Here is a 20,934-nt window from a genome sequence, read left to right as displayed (position 1 = left end):
CTTGTGTGTCTGTTATATTACCTTTATTGTAGTCGGGATGCCGATAGTCAAAATACCGGCACCGGAATCCCGACCGCCGGCATCCCGAAGGTAAGTATCGGGGATTAGGGGGAGGGTTAGGTTTAGTGGTTATGGTTAGGCACTAGGGGGAGGGTTAGGCACTAGGGGTGAGGGTTAGGCACCAGGGGGGAGGGTTAGGCACCAGGGGGGAGGGTTAGCTAACTTTGACACTCCAGCTGTTATGGAACTACATAACCCAGCATGCACTGCTACAGTTTTGCTATTAGGGCATGCTAAAACTGTGGCAGGGCATGCTGGGATATATAGTTCCACAACAGCTGGAGTGTCAAGGTTAGCCAACACTGCACTAGGGGGAGGGTTAGGTACCAGGGGGAGAATTAGGCACTAGGGGGAGGAGGAGTGTTAGGTTTAGGGTGTGGGGAGCGGGAGGTTAGGTTTATGCACTAGGGGGGAGGTTAGGGTTAGGTACCGGGGAGGGAGGGTTAGGGGTAAGGGTTAGTGTTAGGTTACTTATGTAAAGCTGTCGGGATTCTGACTGTCGGGATGCCACTGTCGATATTCCCAAACCTATAATAATAATAGATCTCAAGCCAGTATGAGAACCATAGGAAAGTAATGGCTTTCTATACAGACATGTTAATAAATGAATGAAAAGCACATTTAAAATAAGAGTTAATGTTCCCACCAGGGCGTTATAAAACGTTAATGTGTGTTTTACAATGCAGCACCTCCTATTCCTCATGCTAAGGAACGCTACCAGTACAAATTAAGTGTAAGACAAATCGATTTATAAAAAAAAAAGCATCATAAAAACACGCGTGAAGTGCGTGTTCATATCCATGTATTTTAATTCACCTACCCTGGTTGTGTGTAAATGTGAGGCCAAAATGATGCAGACCTTATCCATAGAGTACCTGCCGACCTCCTCTATGGCAAATGTTCCATAACATAGATCTATAGTACATGGGCAGGTGTGTACACCCAATATGTCTGAACGACGTCGCTTACAGACATTATTGGATTGGCCCTGTAGCAAAGCAGATGGCCGATGTATCTGAAAGATATATCGGTCATCTGCTTGTGTGTGATGGTGAACCGCCGATTGTCCGTACACATGCCGCAGGGACCTACCGATGAGTGACAGCTCACCTGGGCGGGCAACTGTAAATGCCCATCACATCAGACAGACGACTGGTAAGTGTGTATGCCATTACGAATCACAGCGGCCGACCCATTGGCTAGTGTGTACCCAGCTTTACTGATATAGTGGTGCACGCCGAACCTGATATATTTATGTACAGTTATTTATATAGTGCACAAATATTACACAGGGTCATTTGCACCAGTCTCTCCCCCAGTGGAGCTTACAATCTATATTCCCTAACACATGCACACACATTATTTTCCTTATCTACAGTAAAAACAACTTTAGGCCCATTGCATTGTATGCGGGCTGTCTGTGTGTCACAGGTGTCAGTGAACATGTAAATGAACTAGTTGACTGAGAAAAAAAAAAAGGCACCATATATAACAATGTGACCATTGGAGCAGGAGTCTTACCCTATGTTTTTCCTTGATTTTTTTCCTATATGCTTCTTTGTCGAATTTGTCTTCCTCATTCAGCCGCTGTTTTGCCTTTGCCAAGTCGATGCCGTTATCTGCGTCCTCCACATCCTCCGCAACCTGCACTGCAGATTTCTGTATCTGGGGCCACTGCTGGATTGCCTGCATCACACAACACACGGTCATTTGTTAGTGGTTCGCTTAGTTCATTTAGTTCTATTGTACAATTCTTCACGCACAGTGGACCTAAGGTAGAAGTGAACATATTCCTGATTGCGGAGCTCCGGAGAGAGCTTGCTCATGTACAGATAGACGTAGTGTTACACACTTTTCAATCATATCTAAACTTATAATTGGGCTGTAACCAATCTTCTCACAAAGACTAGTATAGTCGGGCGTAAGCAAAAATATGAATATTCAGACGGATCTTTTTGACCAAGTATAGACTGGTGTCATATTTGGCAATAACCTGGCTGCCCACTCCAGGAGGGGTCAGGGGCATGGAGCAGGCAGGTGGGTGGTGTGAGATAGTGATGCTTCATTGTGGTCCCACCCCCAGCTATACAAAGCCGCGATTCCGGCCATTGCATAGGTAGTGGGGCGATGATTACGCGATTCAGTGCCCACTGCAATATCAAGTCGCCCAGGGCTGCCTACTTCACTTGGGAGTGGGCAGCAAGTGGCCTACAGGAGACTTGCAGACTTTTCCGAGCATCTGGGAGAGCCGCTTCAGGTTCAGGAATCTCCCAGACATTCCGTGGCAAGAAGTATGTATGGTGCATGTGTACACTGATGATAACCAGTTAAAGTTCAAACATACAGACAGTGAATGGGGCACCACAAGCTTCGCACAACTCTGCATACAGGCAAATAAGCACATTTTGTTCTGTGAAAGCGATAAGACTATGAAGCAGAAACGGCCAGATACCACCCAACTCATACGTCGCTCCTAAATCACTTTCTTGGCCATCTGGTTTCAATCTATCTCCAAAAGTTTGAAGCAGATTTGCATAATTATTTTATTATACTATAATATCACAACCGATCTATGAGAAGTCAGAGAACAAAACTGTATGCTGCTCTTCCCTCCTAAGGATACAGAGGATAATGTATTAAACCTTCAAGCACATAGTAATTAATCAGCTTCTAGCCATCATTTATCAAGTACGTTCTATAAAATTATAGGTAGAAACCAGGGACGGACTGGGGGGCATCAAATCAACCCCGGTGCTAAACCGCCCCATCAGAACATCGCCCTTCTGGAATTTGAGCCCGCCCATGGTAGAAGCCGATTGGTTGTCCTCTTCAATTTTTCCCTATAGGATTTACAGCTACCCTACATATAATTAACACATACTCGAATGACATTCTTCACCTTATATAGGTTCGGCAAAGCTATGAAATAATAATTTATTTTAACAACCGTTTAAAAATTTACAAAAATTCCTATTTATTATTTTTTTTTCCTTATGGTGGGTGGTGTGAATTACAAGTCTTGAAGTTTCAATAAGGAGGACGGCAAAACGGACATAAAAAGGTCTTCAAATTCAGCCAACACTAATCCATCTTATTTTGCTTAGGTAAACGCTACTGTAACTTCTCCAACTCTGTATAATATAATAATTATGAAGCTAAGTCTTTGCTTTTATTTTATGGAGTCAAGAAAAAACTTAGGAGACAAAACGATTCCTCTGGGAAAAGCTATTACCTTTCTGCAAACCTCATTGCATTACCAAACCCCATCTGCCTTGTACAGAGCAATAAAATGGTTTTGGTTTGGGGCCAATTCCATTACATTTTTTATCTCTCCCGGCTTCCAGACACACGGCCCCGGGCATGTTACAGTAGTGCGATGTTAACACTTACAATCATTTTTCAAAAATAATAACGCTACGAGTTATAAATACATTTTCATGGCTATCACAGAAAGAGAAACAGATCAAAGCCACATCCTGGTTAGCGAGCAAAAGCCTACTAGCATGCGATTTTCAATGAAATTATATAGTTGCTACTAAAAATATATACAACAAAACTTTATGGTGTCATATACTGTAAATAGACAAGGCCTACACTGCATAGTTCCGTATAAGGAGTGCACTATAGAATTCTGTCACAAAGTAAAGACACAAAGCTGTAGGTGAATTCCATCTCATGGGACAGAGCTGCTGTATAAGACCTGTTTTTGCATTCTGACTGATGATACAGGCAATAATGTTCATTTATGAATTTAGGGAATTGCAGGTCTGCAGCGCAGATACAGTTATGTTGTGCTCTCTATAAAGCATTTACAAGAAGGTATTTGCATCTGGGAGGAGAAGCTAGCCGATGCATGAGGACTAAGCGCACATATGAGCCTCTTTCTACACTCCTATGCAAAAATAAGACTGTTTTGCAGGATAAGGCTCGAGGGATGGGGAAACTGCATTTAGATCAAATGTTTAATGTGTAGAACTGCTCTAAAGGCCCCTACACACGGTACGATGTGCTCAACAATTCGAAATAGTGAGCAATTCTCCCCGGCACTCCAGGACACTATGTGCAGGAAAAGCTGAACGATGTGACAAAAGATCTATCATGCACGATCTAATGATTTGCGTATAATTAGATCATGCACGATAGTAGACAGCTGCTTGTACGGATCATCTTTGTAAAAAAAAAAAATCATTAAGACACAGATGCAGGGACTGATCAGTGAGATCCGTCCATCATCTGTGCTAAAAAGAAAAAAAAATGTAAATAAAAGTGTATAAATAAAAAAAAAAAAAAAAAAAACAGCATGCCCCCTACCAAAAGCACAACCTCGGGCTCTTCACAGCCAGTTCTGGTTGTGCTAAATACAGGGGGACAAACGACATTGGGGTCCCCTGTATTTAGCACAACTGGCACCGGGCTTTTCAGAGCCAGTCCTGGTTGCCAAAATACAGGGGACAAAATACATAGGGGTCAGCTGTATTTAGCACAACCAGCACTGGGCTCTGAGCCAGTCCTGCCTTTGGAAATACAGGAAAGGATTTACAGTCAGGTGCATAAATATTGGGACATTGACAGACTTTTCATATTTTGGCCTCTATTCACCACCACAAAGGCTTTGAAATGAAACAAACAAGATGTGCTTTAACTGCAGACTTTCAGATTTAATTTGAGGGTAATTACATCCAAATCAGGTGAACAGTGTAGGAATTACAACGGATTCTATATGTGCCTCCCACTTTTTAAGGGGCCAAAGTAATGGGACTATCAACTCAAAAGCTATTTCATGGACAGGTGTGGGTTATTCCCTCATTATTTCATTATCAATTAAGCAGGTAAAAGGTCTGGAGTTGATTCTAGGTGTGACATTTGCATTTGGAATCAGTTGCTGTCGACTCTCAATATGAGATCCAAAGAGCTGTCACTATCAGTGAAGCAAGCCATCATTGGGCTGAAAAATCAAAACAACCCCATCAGAGAGATAGCAAAAACATTAGGTGTGGCCAAATCAACTGCTTGGAACATTCTTAAAAAGAAAGAACGCACGGAGAGCTCAGCAACACCAAAAGACCCGGAAGACCACGGAAAACAACTTTGGTGGATGACAGAAGAATTATTTCCCTGGTGAACAAAAACCCCTTCACAACAGTTGGCCAAATCAAGAACACTCTCCAGGAGGTAGGTGTATATATGAATATAGAGGGTTCACCACAAGATGTAAACCATTGGTGAGCCACAAAAAAAGGAAGACCAGATTAGAGTTTGCCAAACAACATCTAAAAAAGCCATTACAGTTCTGGAACAACATCCTATGGACAGATGAGACAAAGATCAACTTGTACCAGAGTGATGGGAAGAGAAGAGTATGGAGAAGGAAAGGAACTGCTCATGATCCAAAACATACCACCTCATCAGTGAAGCATGGTGGTGGTAGTGTCGTGGCGTGGGCATGTATGGCTGCCAATGGAACTGGTTCCCTTGTATTTATTGATGATGTGACTGCTGACAAAAGCACCACAATGAATTCTGAAGTGTTTCGGGCAATATTATATGCTCATATTCAGTCAAATGCTTCATAAATAATTGGACGGCGCTTCACAGTGCAGATGGACAATGACCCGAAGCATACTGCAAAAGCAACCAAAGAGTTTTTTAAGGCTAAAAAGTGGAATGTTATGCAACGGCCAAGTCAATCCCCTGACCTGAATCCGATTGAGCATGCATTTCACTTGATGAAGACAAAACTGAAGGGAAAATGCCCCAAGAACAAGCAGGAACTGAAGACATTTGCAGTAGAGGCCTGGCAGAGCATCACCAGGGTTGAAACCCAGCGTCTGGTGATGTCTATGCGTTTCAGACTTCAGGCTGTAATTGCCTGCAAAGGATTTGCAACAAAGTATTAAAAACTGAAAGTTAGATTTAGGATTGTTTAGTTTGTCCCATTACTTTTGGCCCCTTAAAAAGTGGGAGGCACATATAGAAACCGTTGTAATTCCTACACCGTTCACCTGATTTGGATGTAATTACCCTCAAATTAAATCTGAAAGTGTGCAGTTAAAGCACATCTTGTTTGTTTCATTTCAAAGCCATTGTGGTGGTGAATAGAGGCCAAAATATGAAAATTCTGTCAATGTCCCAAAATTTATGCACCTGACTGTATATGCATTGGGGCTTGTTTATTTCCATCAGCTTGATTTGATCTGCAGAAAGTCCTCGAGGCCCGGTGGTCCCAAGGCATACCATCTTGGTATGTGTCCATCCTACCTATACTAATATATTCCTACGTCTCCCTAAAAAAAAAGTTGTAAAAAAATATTTTTTTAGGGTAATCATTTATTTTTAACATTGCTGTCTATATATTGTTTTTATCTTGTTTTCTCTTATTTTAAGGTGCTTTCAAGTGATTAATACACTGTCTACAGATCTATTTGGTTTCTAAGGAATTATATTTACTTTTCTACTCTTATGAATGTTTGAATGTGTTTAGCGCCATTTCAATATACACACTTACCTGTTTTTAGCGCTATGTTCCCTGGTTCTGTTTGGGTGATAAAACCCAGAATATTGTAGGCTGCTGTGACCTAGGAGCGCTCATTATAAGTGCTATCTTTTGCCTTCTTATTATGTAGATGACAGTTGGGAGCTGATTGGCTGGAGCACCATTTATCATACGCAACAAGTTTTATCACTACATGAAAAATCGGGAATCTCCCGCTCCATCCGGGAGATTAGGTAAGTATGCACTAGCAGGAAGATGTATGAAACCTTCTAAAGAGTTAAGAAATGGGCAAGTGTTGAGGTTACAAATATCAACCAATCAGCTTATACCTATCATTTTATAGACTGTACTTGATAAATGCTAGCTAGCAGATGATTAGTTTCCATGAGCAACTTCTCCACTCTTTAGAAGCCTTGATACATCTCCCCCTAGTTCTTGCTGCTAGTACCTCACTGTTGGTTCCGCCCGCAAAATGGCAACCTTCATTGTGTAAATGTCACCGGCATACTTTAAAAAAACAAAACACAATCGACACTTTTGCTACGTCGTAACATAAAAACCAACTGCTATTCAGTAGAGTAAAGATATCATGTATACAGTAGAAATTAAAAAAAATAAAAAATGTTTTAACATAACTATCTTCCTTTGTTTCATTTATAATTTTATACTGTTTAATTTTTGTTCTTCCTAAAAAGTTTCAACCTAATGTACCCCATCCATATCAAGTAGTGTATGTAAACCCCATTGGTTATAGAGGTGGCAATAGTTATGCTATGCTATAATACCCTTGTACAATAAAAGCTTTCCAAGAATGGCTTACATTCCTCTGTATTTAGCTCGCGGCACAGGGGAATGAAGTGACAGGTTTTCAGCTGATTCAAGGAAATCGCAAATATATACATGTCAGAAACCTCACTCTGCACAAGGACCCTCCACAGGTTTTATGAATAAACAGTGCAGCCTTGTGGTAAGCCGCTCCACCGCAATCACAAAACAGAGCATAAAAGATAGTGGTTAGACACAGTGACACATGAGACCATTGTATTACACATCTCACCATTTACCCCAGAGGCAGGCAGCCTGTGACACTCTGGGGTCCATTACCTCAACTCAGATAGTTGGACAAAACAGTATTAATTCTGTTAATACCAGCTAGTCCTGGTAGCATCTGCGGATTAGTAAACCGGTTTCATCAGTTCACACATGCGCAGTAGACTTGGACTTCCATTTCCAATTAAAAAAAAAAAAAATGTAAAAAAAAAAAAATATTAAAAAAAAAAAAAAACGTAAAAAAAAACAAAAAAACTTATAGGCAAAAAAATAAAAATATAGGAGACCAAATATACAGTGCCTTGCAAAAGTATTCACCCCCCTTGGCTTTTTACCTTTTTTGTTACATTACAACCTGTATTTTTTATCTGAATTTTATGTGATGGATCTGCACAAAATAGTCTAATTTGGTGAAGTGAATTGAGAAAAAAAATATATAAAAAATATCCGGATAGGAACCCTGGTCCAACTCTGGGTCAGACCCGGAATTTTGTTGGAAAAGGGGTATAAGCAAGAGGCAATCAGAGAGGCAGCACAGAGACCAAAGGTAACCCTGAAGGAGCTGCAGAGTTCCACAGCAGAGACTGGTGTATCTGTGCATGTGACCACAATAAGCCGTACAATCCATAGAGCTGGGCTTTATGGAAGAGTGGCCAGAAAAAAGCCATTACTTAGTGATAAAAATAAGAAGACACGATTTGAGTTTGCCAAAAGGTATGTGGGCGACTCCCTAAATGTATGGCGGAAGGTGCTCTGGTCAGATGAGACTAAAATTTAACATTTCGGCCAGTAAAGGAAAAACGCTATGTCTGGCGCAAACCCAACACATACCATCCCCACAGTGAAACACAGTGGTGGTAGCATCATGCTGTGGGGATGTGTTTCAGCAGCAGTGACTGGGAAACTGATTCGAGTCAAGGGAAAGATGGATGGTGCTAAATACAGGGATATTCTTGAGCAAAACCTGGTTCAGTTTGCCTGTGATTTGAGACTGGGATGGAGGTTCACCTTCGAGCAGAACAATGACCCGAAGCATACTGCTAAAGCAACGATCGAGTGGTTTATGGGGAAACATTTCAATGTGTTGGAATGGCCTAGTTAAAGCCCAGATCTCAATCCAATTGAGAATCTGTGGTCAGACTTGAAGATTGCTGTTCACAAGCGGAAACCATCCAACATGAAGGAGCTGGAGCAGTTTTGCCTTGAGGAATGGGCAAAAATCCCAGGGGCAAGAGTAGACACTTATCCAAAGCGACTGTAATTGCCGCAAAAGGTGGCTCGACAAAGTACTGACTTTAGGGTGAATAGTTATGCACGCTGAAGTTTTCTGTTATGTTGTCCTAAATGTTGTTTGATTCACAATATAAAAAAAAAACACAACTTCACAGTTGTAGGCAGGTTCTGTGAATGAAATGATGCACACCTTCAAACAATCCATTTTAATTCTAGGTTGTGAGGCAACAAAACATGGAAAATGCAAAGGGGGGTGAATACGTTTGTAAGGCACTGTACTAGTATATTCTAATTGAGCTTTATTTATATAAAAGCATTTTTCCCTCTACCAATCATCAGCCATTACCATGTACTATCCTTAGATGCCAATAATGATAACATGCACCACGGTAACCCTTTTCAATTAGGCATCCCTGGTCTTTGCATGGGAAAGCCTTCGCTAGAGAGGTCAGATAAAGCGATCACCGACGATACCCAGCGATAGCCAACATCAGCCAAAGAGCCTTAGCAGGCAGGGTGCTTTCCCTCTTTGTAAAAAGGACCCACAAGTACCAGTGAGGCATGAGGCACAAAGTAAGTCGATAGGCTACATATTGGCTTAGCATAAAAAACATCTGCCTCCACGTTGTGTGGGTGGACAGGTTCACTTTAGTGACCAGCTTGGAGCAGAGGGTAACTATTTAGTATGTCCTCAAGGAAAACACATAAATGTGTACCATCGTCTGACTCGATCATTCGGTGCCACCTAATCCAGACCAGATCTGACCACGAAGAATGGAAATCTGGTGGACCAATCACTGTCAGTAGAAGTGCATTGGGGCATAAGATGAACAGATACTAGAAAAAGGAACTATTAATTTCAATCAGTTGGACACAATACAAGTTGCCAGAATCCTTTTGGCATCGATGGAACCTTGACGACAATCTGAGATACGGTGTAAGTTTTATACACGGTAGCTATGCAATGTTTGTGGCACAGCCCTGAACGGTTTCCAAGAGGCTACTAATTAGCCAAACCGAATATCAATGCTTCTCAGTTTTATTAATGTGCTATAGCAAAAAAAACCCGCTTTGCAACCTCTCAGGGGTTCTGGAGATGCCCTCTCAGATACCACAGGGACAAAAATATTGCATAGGTACTGTACCTAGGACTCCTTTTCCCAACTTTTCGATATATTATATTTAAAGAGTTTCCTGCAAGATATAATATGAGATATGGTAAGAACTTACCCTTGTTATCTCTATTTCTACGAAGTCCATAGGGTTCCACAGGATACCTTGGGGTATAGGTGTGACGTCAGTCGCAGGGCACCAAAGAGTTAAGCTTTCAGCCTCCCAGGATGCACTAGGTCCCCCTCCTATACCCCGCCCCCGGGCCAAGGCACCTCAGTTAGTTACCAAGCCATAGGCCGGAGGAGGAGAAGGAAGAGAGAGAACAAAGATCTGGACACATACAAGAATCACATTCTCACCAGAGGGAGACGGAAAACCGGTGACCAGAGCAAAGCCCATCTGCAGCACAGGTGCGACAGGGCGGGAGTCCTGTGGAACCCTATGGACTTCGTAGAAATAGAGATAACAAGGGTAAGTTCTTACCATATCTCATATTTTCTACTTCAGGGTCCATAGGGTATCCACAGGATACCTTGGGGATGTCCCAAAGCAGTATCCTTTAAGGGTGGGGACGCTCCTGTGCAGAAAGGAGAATCCGCCGCCCGAAGGAAGCATCCTGAGAGGCGAAGGTGTCAAACCTGTAATACCTCACGAAGGTATGGACAGAAGACCACGTAGCAGCCTTGCAGATCTGAACTGCCGAGGCACCACGTCGAGCTGCCCACGAAGGACCCACAGACCTAGTGGAATGAGCCTTCAGAGAAGGAGGGACCGGTAGGCCTTCATGAAGATAAGCTTCAGAAATAGCCATACGGATCCAGGCTGCCAAAGTTTGCTTTGAAGCAGGCCAACCCTTTTTACGGAAGCCAAAGAGGACAAACAAAGCGTCCGACTTCCTAAACGAAGAAGTGCGGTCAACATAAGTCCTTAAGGCCCGCACAACATCCAATGAGGCCTCACCCACGGAAAGACCCGGTGAGTTAAAGGCCGGAACAACTATTTCCTCGTTAATATGAAACTGGGAAATAACTTTGGGAAGAAACTCGGGCCGAGTGCGGAGCACTGCCCTGTTCCCATAAAAAACCAAGAAAGGGGGTCTACAAGAAAGAGCCCCTAACTCAGAAACACGTCTGGCCGAAGCAATAGCCAGAAGGAAAACAGTCTTAGCTGTTAGCCATTTAAGATCCACTGAGCCCAGTGGTTCAAACGGCGGTCCTTGGAGAGCCCTCAGGACCACAGCCAAATCCCAAGGCGCCACAGGTGGAACAAAGGGCGGCTGAATGCGGAGAACACCCTGCATAAAGGTGCGCACATCCGGGATTGTAGCAATCCTACGGTGAAACCAGACAGATAGGGCCGAAACCTGTACCTTCAAAGAAGCAAGGCGAAGCCCATGATCTAGTCCCGCTTGCAGGAAGGCAAGAATCCGAGACAGACGAAACTCCCGCGGTGCATAACCTCTCGGTCGACACCACTGGAAGAACGTATGCCACACGCGATGGTATATCCTCGCGGAAGACGGTTTCCGAGCTCGTAACATGGTACGCACCACAGAGCTGGAAAACCCCCGGGACCTCAGCATGGCCGTCTCAACAGCCACGCCGTCAAAGACAGCCGAGTCAGGTCCGGGTGAAGGCAAGGACCCTGAGACAGAAGGTCCGGTCGTAGCGGCAACCGCAGAGGAATGTCCACGGACAGACCCTGAAGGTCTGAGAACCAGTGCCGTCTGGGCCACGCGGGAGCTATCAACAGGAGCGTCCCTCCTTCCTGTTTGAATTTCCGGATTACCCGTGGAAGAAGGGAGACCGGAGGGAACAGGTATGCGAACCGGAACGTCCACCGGACGGACAGAGCATCCACCAGAGACGCCCCTTTGTCTCTTGTGCGAGACCCGTACACCGGCAACTTGTTGTTGTGCCGGGACGCCATGAGGTCGATTTCTGGAAGACCCCACCTGTCCACCAGTAGTTGAAAAACGTCCGGGTGCAGGGACCATTCCCCCGGATGAACGTCCTGGCGACTTAGAAAGTCCGCCTCCCAATTGAGCACTCCCGGGATGAAGACCGCTGATATGGCCGGAAGATTGCGCTCCGCCCAAACCAGGATCCGAGAGACCTCTACGAGAGCCGCCCGACTGCGAGTTCCTCCTTGCCTGTTTATGTAGGCCACGGTGGTAGCGTTGTCCGACTGGACCTGCACCGGGCGACCCTGGAGAAACCGCTGTGCCTGCTGGAGAGCATTGAAGACCGCACGGAGTTCCAAGATATTTATTGGAAGCTCCGCTTCTGTCGGCGTCCACCTGCCCTGGAACAAGTGTGGACCCGAAACTGCTCCCCAGCCCCGAAGACTGGCGTCCGTTGTCAACAGGACCCAATTTGGAACCCAGAACGGACGTCCCTTGTTGAGGTGGGTCGTCTGTAACCACCACGTAAGGGACAGGCGAACCTCCTGGGTGAGCACAATCGTCTGGGACTTCAGAGACTGAGTCAGCCCGTTCCACTTGGACAGGATCAGGTGCTGCAGAGGTCTGGAGTGAAACTGGGCGTATTCCACCATGTTGAACACCGACACCATGGAGCCCAGTAACCTCATCGCCGAGTGTAAGGACACCCGGCGGCTGTGCAGACAACTGCGCACCCTTGACTGTAAAGCAGAGATCTTGTCCTCCGTCACGAAGATCCTTTGCTGTCCCGAGTCCAATAAGGCTCCAAGATGCAGAATCCTCCGAGACGGGATTAGAGTGGACTTCTGCCAGTTGATTAGCCAGCCGTGCCGTTGCAGCAGTGCAATGGTCAGGTCCAAGTGGCGTAACAGGAGCTCTGGAGATCCTGCCACCAATAACAGGTCGTCCAAATACGGCAACATGCGGACTCCCTGCAGCCGCAGAGAAGCCGCCATGACCGCCATCACCTTGGTGAAAACACGTGGTGCTGTTGCCAGGCCAAAAGGTAACGCCCGAAACTGGAAGTGGTCGCTGCTGATTGCAAACCTGAGGAACTGTTGATGGCGCCAAAGAATAGGGACATGCAGGTAAGCGTCCTGTATGTCCAATGACACCAAGTAGTCCCCAGGTTCCAGCGCCAGAATGATGGACCGTAGGGTCTCCATCCGAAACTTCGGGACCCGCAAAGACTTGTTGAGTGCTTTGAGGTTGAGTATCGGACGATATGACCCATTGGGTTTCTGTACCAAAAATAGATTTGAATAGAAACCCTGGCCCCTCTGGGAGAATGGAACCGCCACTATAACTCCAGCCTGGAGCATAGTGTGCAATACCTTCCGCAGCTCCGTAGCCTTGTTCCGGTCTGATGGGAGACCCGTGGTGAAGAAGCGAGCCGGGGGTCTGTGCCGGAAGGAGAGGGCGTATCCGTGGGAAACCACCTCCAGAACCCAAGTGTCTGTCGTAGTGGTCGACCAACACTGGGCGAACTGTAGCAGGCGGCCTCCCACCCTGGGATCCCCCAAAGGGAGGCCCGGACCGTCAGGCCGCAGGCTTGTCATCTGGCTTGGGGGCCGGACGTCTGGTACTCCATGCCTGCTTCTGGGGCTTGACCGATTTCTTAGGGCCAGCCTGTCGAGGAAACGACTGTGGTTTGGGCCTGCCCTGGGCCCTAGATGACCGAAAGGACGATGGTCCCGAACCAGAAGGAGCAGCGGCCGACGGGAGACAGGCAGATTTGGCTGCCGCCAGCGTGGCCACAATCTTATCCAGATCCGGACCGAAGAGAACTTCTCCGGTAAACGGCAACGCTTCCAGACCTTTCTTGGAATCTGCGTCCGCCTCCAGGATCGCAGCCACAAGGTGCGACGAGCAGCTACCGCTGCTGAAGAAATTCTAGACACCAGAGTACTAATGTCTAGAGCCGCCTCGTTGATGTAGGTGGCCGAATCACGGAGATTGCCAATCAACTCCGCCTGATCGGCCGGACAGTCGGATTCAAAAGAAGCCTCTAATGAATCCGCCCAGCGCTCCATCGCTCTGGCAACCCAGCAAATGGCCATAGCCGGCCGTGCTGCCCCCCCTGCAAGGGAATAAGCGGACTTCAGGCAGATTTCTACCTTGCGGTCCGTAGCATCCTTAAGGGAGGACATGGATGGCATCGGCAATGTGGCACTACGGACAAGACGGGTCACGTGAGAATCCACCTGTGGAGGGGATTCCCACTTAGCAAAATAATTATCCGCGAACGGATAAGCCACCGCCAGGCGTCTCTGCGGCTGGTATCTTTTGCCAGGTTGTTTCCACGCCTCCTCTAAATGGTCCACCAACTGACCCGAAAGAGGAAAGACTGTGGCATCGCCCTTCACATCTTTGAAAAAGGCATACTTAGATTTAGCCGCTGGGGGAACTTCGTCCTCAATCACCAAGGCTGTGCGGACCGCCCGAATAAGTCCAGGAATATATACTTTGGACTTAGCATCAGCGTCCTTAGTATGGAGAGGTTCCTGATCGTAAGGATCTAGAATCTCCCCATCATCAGACGTCCCTTCGTCATCCTCATAAGGAGCGGACAGAGACGCCACCGGCCTTTTATGAGACCGCATCACAGACTCCCCTTGCAACACATCCGACAAGTGCTGTACAGAACTTGTCAGGGAGTTAACCCACGCTGGCTCCTGAGAACCCGGGAGCGGGGAAATAGGGAGACTGTGGGGTACCACCAATTGTCGTGGGAACCCCTGCATGGGTGACGACACCACAGACTGCTGGGACAAACCCATCGGAGTAAACGCGGGCTGCGGAGCTAACTGGCCCACTAAAGCTGTTAACGCCTGAGCGAAACAAGCCCAGGGCGGCTCCTGTACCGGTGCTGTAACCGTAATAGGCCGCGCCATGGACAAACACTGCCGGCAAAGGCCCTCCGCGCTACCCTCCCCCTCCGCTAACGGTACTTTGCACGTGGTACACTGTAGCCGGAGGGGAAAATCACTTTCAGACATGATGGCACCACGTATGTGACCTCTCTCACCAATTAAGTATTAAATAGGCGAGAGACCACCCTGCAGCACCGCACCGCAAGGGCTTTAGCAGAAAGAACAGGGACAGTAATAAAGCTGACAGTTTAGAGAAGAAAAGATTACAGGCAGCAGCGCTAGCACAGTCACATACAATGCAGAAAAATAACAATTCCTGCACTAACAGCGCTGATCACTCAACTACACAGACACAGGGCCTGGTAGGACACAGCGCTGCATACACAGACCTGACCACAGCGGAGGAGAGGTATGCGGGGGGACCCAGACCACGATGCTTCCGTCCAGCGCTTCCAGCAGCGTTCACCATGCGTTCTGGAGAAGATGGCCGCCGAGGAGCAGAGAGGAGGCTGGCCTGGGGGAGGAGCGCTGACACAGGACCAGTCGGCAGCATGCAGAGAGGGCTGTGTGCAGCGGGGGAGGCGCCGGCTGTGAGACAGGGAAGGCGCGCTCCCCTGGCATGCATTTAACCCCTGGGACGCCGCAGCGCTACCGCTCTGCTGCGGTCCGCTGTCCCAGGGGGTAGTGGAAGCGCAGGTTGGTCGCCTGGCTCCACGCTGCAGCCAGTCCCCAGGGAGCCCCCTGCCTGGGGACTTAGGACCATGTGATCAGCGGGGACCCACCGCGGGACCCCGCTGCTTACCTCTGTCCCCCTTGAATCCGGCCATGGTCCGGAGCATCTGGGGTCACCGCTAGCTGTGACCCCAGACGCCCACCAGCATCCCCGGATCAGTACCGGCGTTCTGGTACCGGCGGGGTGTAGGGAAGACAGCATGGACGTCAGGACTGACTGTCCATGCTGTTCATCCAGATGTGCAGCCACAGCTGCATGAAGAATAAGCTTCAGGGGCTCTTCTAGCCCCCACTCCAACAGGTGCACCCGACTCCGGCCGGGCACCAAACTAAACTGAGGTGCCTTGGCCCGGGGGCGGGGTATAGGAGGGGGACCTAGTGCATCCTGGGAGGCTGAAAGCTTAACTCTTTGGTGCCCTGCGACTGACGTCACACCTATACCCCAAGGTATCCTGTGGATACTCTATGGACCCTGAAGTAGAAAGTAGATCTTTATTGTGTGGAAATGAAAAAAACTCTTAAACTAAATGAAACTACTGCACTTTTAAAAGGCCCTGAGGATTGACATTCACAGAAACCTTGTCTGTATGTATCTTCTTGTGCCAGCCTAAGTGAGAAAAAACACAACGCACTGAGGGTGGTAATATAAAAGGGAAATATAAATAACCCACGCTGCAGAGCCATCAACGCAGAACCTGGCAGAACTGACAGAACTAGGTGCCAGAGGGGTTTTGCTGTGCCATGGAATAAACGGCTTGCCAAGTAGAAATGGGTTAATTTGCCGGAGAGTGCGCAGTAAAACTGATTAATGCAGCGTGTACCTTGTACTGTATGCTCTTGCCCACTGCACCCATCTCCTATATAAAAATCAGATGCTCCGCTCTTCAGCCTGCCAGAGTGAATGGTTAGGATGATGTTCGTCTTGATTGCTGTGTTTCCCGGCGCTTGTTTTCCATCTTGATGTTGTCAGCGAAATCATGTTGCTAAAATGTGAAATAGCCCTGGCCAACTAAATTGCCAGAAAATGACACTGCGGGATTGCTGTGTGCCGCTCTGCAAGATGACACATGTCCCCAACTAAAGGCACAGTTCTATATTTGTTTTGTTAGGCAGCTTCCAATGCCAGTCTCCTGCTGTCACGGACTAGGAGAGGGGACATCTTGAGACTCTCCACAACCTCAAAAACATTCTTTGCTTAGTGCAGACCTGTCACAAGTTCCCTATTATATGATATCTTTTTTTTTTTTTTTTTTACTTCTCTACTCAGTGCCTAGAAGGTAAGAAAGAACACGCAATAAAATATAACGAAATATGAGGATCCTCTAGGTTTCTCTTCGTCTGGAAGCGAGGATATTCTGTGCTCTACCCAGACAATTTTGCTAGGCTGATGGCACTAAAAGGTAGATTTACGGATTTACATAGCCACACACAAGCTGCTTTTGCATCTATCTCAGATGCACAAGCAGAAGGAAGGTGTCACACAGCTCCTTGCTGAATTTGCGATCCCAGCACCGCAACTGACGTCGTAGGCTGGGATCACCATCGGAACCATCGCGACCGATGGTCTCAATGGTTGCTCCTTCGGTTAGTCTTCAGGAGCTGAAGCTTCCCGCAGCCTGGCCGGTGTCTGGCCACGCAAGAGACTAGAATCTGCTACCGCCGACGCAGATCCTGGCCTCGGCTACCTCGAAAACTGAGGCTCCACGTCTCCGTTTCCAGGAATGGCAACCAGACATGCCCCCAATCCGCCCCCCAAACGCTGCAGCAGGTTGATCATGCTGCGGTTTGGGAGGTCTGTGAGCGAGATCGCAGGACCCATTCTGCACATGCACAGAACAGGTACTGCGCAGGCACAAACTCCTAACCATCAGAGATGTGCATTAATCCTCGGATGAACGTACATCTCTGAATCGGAATCGATATGATATCCCGGTTGCCGCATGGCCGAGAGTTTGATTCGCGGCAGCCCAACAAAACAGCAGAGCCCGGCAGCGGAAGCCCGACAGCGCTGGAAATCCCGATCGTGGTAAGGTAAGTATCTACTAATCTAACCCCCTAACCCTAGCCCTCCTTAGGGGTGCCTAACCCTAATCCCCCCCTGCCTAAACCTAAGTCCCCCGGGGGGTGCCTAACCCCAAGTCCCCCCCGGGGGTGCCTAACCCTAACCCTCCCTCCCCCTAGCCTAACCCTCCCTGGGGGGGAGCCTAACCCTAAGTCCCCCCCGGGTGCCCTAAACCTAACCCTCCCCCCCCGCGGCTGTACGCTCGCGGCGCCCGGCATCCGCTCGTTAGGGATGTCGGGTGCCGGTCTCCCGGCGTCGGGGAAATTAGCGGCGTCTAGATATAGACGCCGGCCATTTATCCCATGCCGGGATAAAGTAGTCGGTTTCCCGATTGTATACCTTCTGAATCAGGGCCTGTGTAGGTAAATCCAAACAATATAATCAAAGGATTTGATGACAGGTCATCTTTACATGTGCCTAATACAGGGAGATGTCATTGCTAGAAATAAGCTATCCCTTCACTTGCTCCCCATTGCTTCCAGCTGCTTACCCCCACCTTCTTGGTCCTCACTGATTCTTCCCCTCTCTATACCTCTGATCTGTTAAAGCAGGAGTGGGGAACCTTTTTTCTGCCAAGGGCCATTTTGATATATATAACATTATTCTCGGGCCCGATGCAGGCCACGCCCCCTCTGTGTGACATCACATGGGTCCACAATCTCCAGTGATTACAGCAATGCCTGAGGATGCTACGGGGAGCTGTAAGGGCAGCGTTGTGACCGTTTGAATCGTCCTAAGGATGCTCCAGGCGGCACTCACCGTATAGATCCAGATGAGGTTAGCTCAAAAAAAAAAGCTCAGAGGGCCAGACCAAATGATTCCGGGGACCTTATACGGCCCCCGGGGTCTGAGGTTCCCCCATCCCTGTGTTACAGGACAGAACCTGGAATGACAACTCCACCCCATCTGTGAACTATCTTTCCCCCTCATAACCACCTCCCACTCTGGTCTCTTCATTGCTGCTCACCATCTACAGAACTCCTTGCCTTGTCCTAGCAGGCTCTCCATCAATCTTTAATCAAGCTCTCACAAATCACCTATTTATGACCATCTAGCCTGCTCCCACCTAGACCCTCTACTTCCTCCATTAATCACATTCAGCCCAAACAGCAACTATAGTCTCTCATTACACCGTCCCCCTCACAGGGGTGGGCAATAAGCGGCTTTCCAGCTGTTGCAGAACTACAATTCCCAGCATGCCTTGCAACAGTTTTAGCATGGCCAAATAGCAAAACTGTGGCAAGGCATGATGGAATGTGTTGTTCTTCAACAGCTGGGGGGCCGCTTATGGCCCACCCATACTCTAGAATGTAAGCTCCACGGACAGGGTCCTCTTCTACCTATGTCTCATGCCTGTCTCCCTCACACAACCCTGTTGGTCAGGTTGAATCCTCTGCTATCTGCTCACTGACATGCGCTGTAATTACTAGCCTGTGACTATCCATGATGGCGCTATTAAGCTTAATTGTATTCATGTATCAGTTATCTGTATAGGTTACTACATTTATTGCATTCCTGTATGTCAGATCTGCCAGATGATTGTCCAACACTACGGAACTATGTGGCTCCATATAAACGATGATGATAACGTTCTGTACAGGCCTGCAGGATATGTGGGCACATGGATGTATTCCCTTTACCTCCTCTCAAAATTTATATACAAGACCACTCTCCGAATGATGTTAAATCCACTCTTGCCACTAGGACACAGCCAGCCACCATTGTTTCGTCAGGAGAGAATCACATGGACTAAGACTGACAGGGTCAGGGAGGGATATGGGACATAGACAGGAACAATGACATTCGGCAAATAGTATGTCTCGTTGACGGATTTTAAAGCATTTTTCTTACACCTTCGTAGCAGTTCAATTACGGCCTGTCGCGTGAATGTTTTTATACATTCATCTTTTAATTAGGAATGCGCAGGCTCGGATAGGTTCGAGTTTGCACACCGAGTTCGGAATGATGATGTTTGTCCATGCACGATGACGTTTTGCCTCTGAGTTCCGTTTTTTGGAGGGAAAAATCCGAACTCGGCGTGCAAACTCGAACCTTGTCCGAGCCCGCACATCCTTACTTTTAATATTTAAATTACACAACTAGAAAACAAATAAAAAATTATAATTTTTGCAACTTTACTTTAAAATATGGAACAGATATGTCCACAATACCTGGTATGGAATTACATTACTTATGATTTCCTATCTCAAATGTTGAAACAGATGAAATGCTAGGACTAGGACTAGGAAATCCTGGTTTAAGAGATATTTTACTTTCTATCCCTGCTAATGAGCACTGCTTGGCTGTCTTAGACTGTGCACATCTGGATAAAGGTCAGTTTATATTCTAGAGGTATTACAATGGAGCCTTCACCTTCTGTCATCCAGTGAACCCCCTGTGCAGTAACAGATCTCAGAGAATACACAAGACGGATCCGAAGAGCAGAATGAAGCAATTTCAAGATATTTACGTGACTAAACAGATTAATTATAGGCAGAATCAGCCCAAGGCAGGCAACGCCTAAGGTTCTTGATTTGTCCGCCTGTCATATATAGGCTCTGCCTACATGTGTCACAGAAGTTTCACTGATCTTTGCATATAAAATTTCAGGAAAAAAAAAAAGCAATATTCATATACAGACTATGAGAAAAAAAGTGATTGCCCTTTTATAGACATCAAAAGCTTCCATGTAAATGAAGTGACCTTGCATAAATCAAACATAAGCAACCTACGGCATCATCAGCCGACGATAGCTAAATAACCAGTTGCAATCCAGCTGTTGGGTGAAACGATGGAGCTCTTGTAATTCTTAACCTACGCAGGGCCATAACTAGAGGATTGCGAGCGGTGCCACCGCGCAGGGCCCTTTGAGCGGCACAATAGCTGCCCACAGTCCCTTCATCTGGCTATGGGCAGGGTGCCTGGAATGGTACCCATCAGCCAGGATCACTGCTGCAGTGCAGCCTGGAGCGTACTCAGCAGTGCCGTGTACTTCCCTGGTGCTGGCAGCCCCGCCCCCTCGGAATGACGTCATGCGCTCAGGGGGCGGGGCAACACAGGGCGCACTGTCACCCTGTTACTACACAACCAATGTATGTAATACGCCAACCTTAGCGAGACCTATGGAATCTGTGCTACTAAAGTTTGTTTTTGAACAGACACAGGAGCTATGACAGAGGGTTCGGACAATGCTCTCACCTCTCCATCCTCAGCAAAAACGATCTTCGTGTTGACTTTAAATTTCTTCTTTAGGGATTTTTTGGCATCCTTTGCCTTGGTCAGCTTCTCGGCTTTCCTAAGCTTTGTTTTGGTCATTTCTTCTTCCTATTAAAAAACAAAAACGGCACAACGTGAAAACAGGTCAGGGTGCGAACAA

General features: G+C 47.1%; 1 protein-coding gene across 2 annotated transcripts in view; it reads right to left on the bottom strand.

Moving 5' to 3' along the window:
* DDX10 (DEAD-box helicase 10) overlaps positions 1-20,934 on the bottom strand; it is a 294,884-nt gene that overhangs the window by 116,726 nt on the left and 157,224 nt on the right. For both annotated transcript variants that reach the window (XM_088456682.1, XM_088456683.1), the window contains exons 14-15: positions 20,757-20,882; positions 1,582-1,746 (exon numbers count right to left, since the gene is read on the bottom strand). In XM_088456682.1, the coding sequence (XP_088312808.1) occupies positions 1,582-1,746; positions 20,757-20,882 (291 nt within the window). The remainder of the gene's footprint in view (positions 1-1,581; positions 1,747-20,756; positions 20,883-20,934) is intronic.

The sequence above is a fragment of the Taudactylus pleione genome, unplaced genomic scaffold, assembly GCF_031769625.1.
Source record: "Taudactylus pleione unplaced genomic scaffold, aTauple2 ptg000711l, whole genome shotgun sequence".
Lineage (NCBI taxonomy): Eukaryota > Metazoa > Chordata > Amphibia > Anura > Myobatrachidae > Taudactylus > Taudactylus pleione.
Note: the sequence above shows the minus strand (reverse complement) of the source record. Positions and strands in the feature narration are given on the sequence as shown.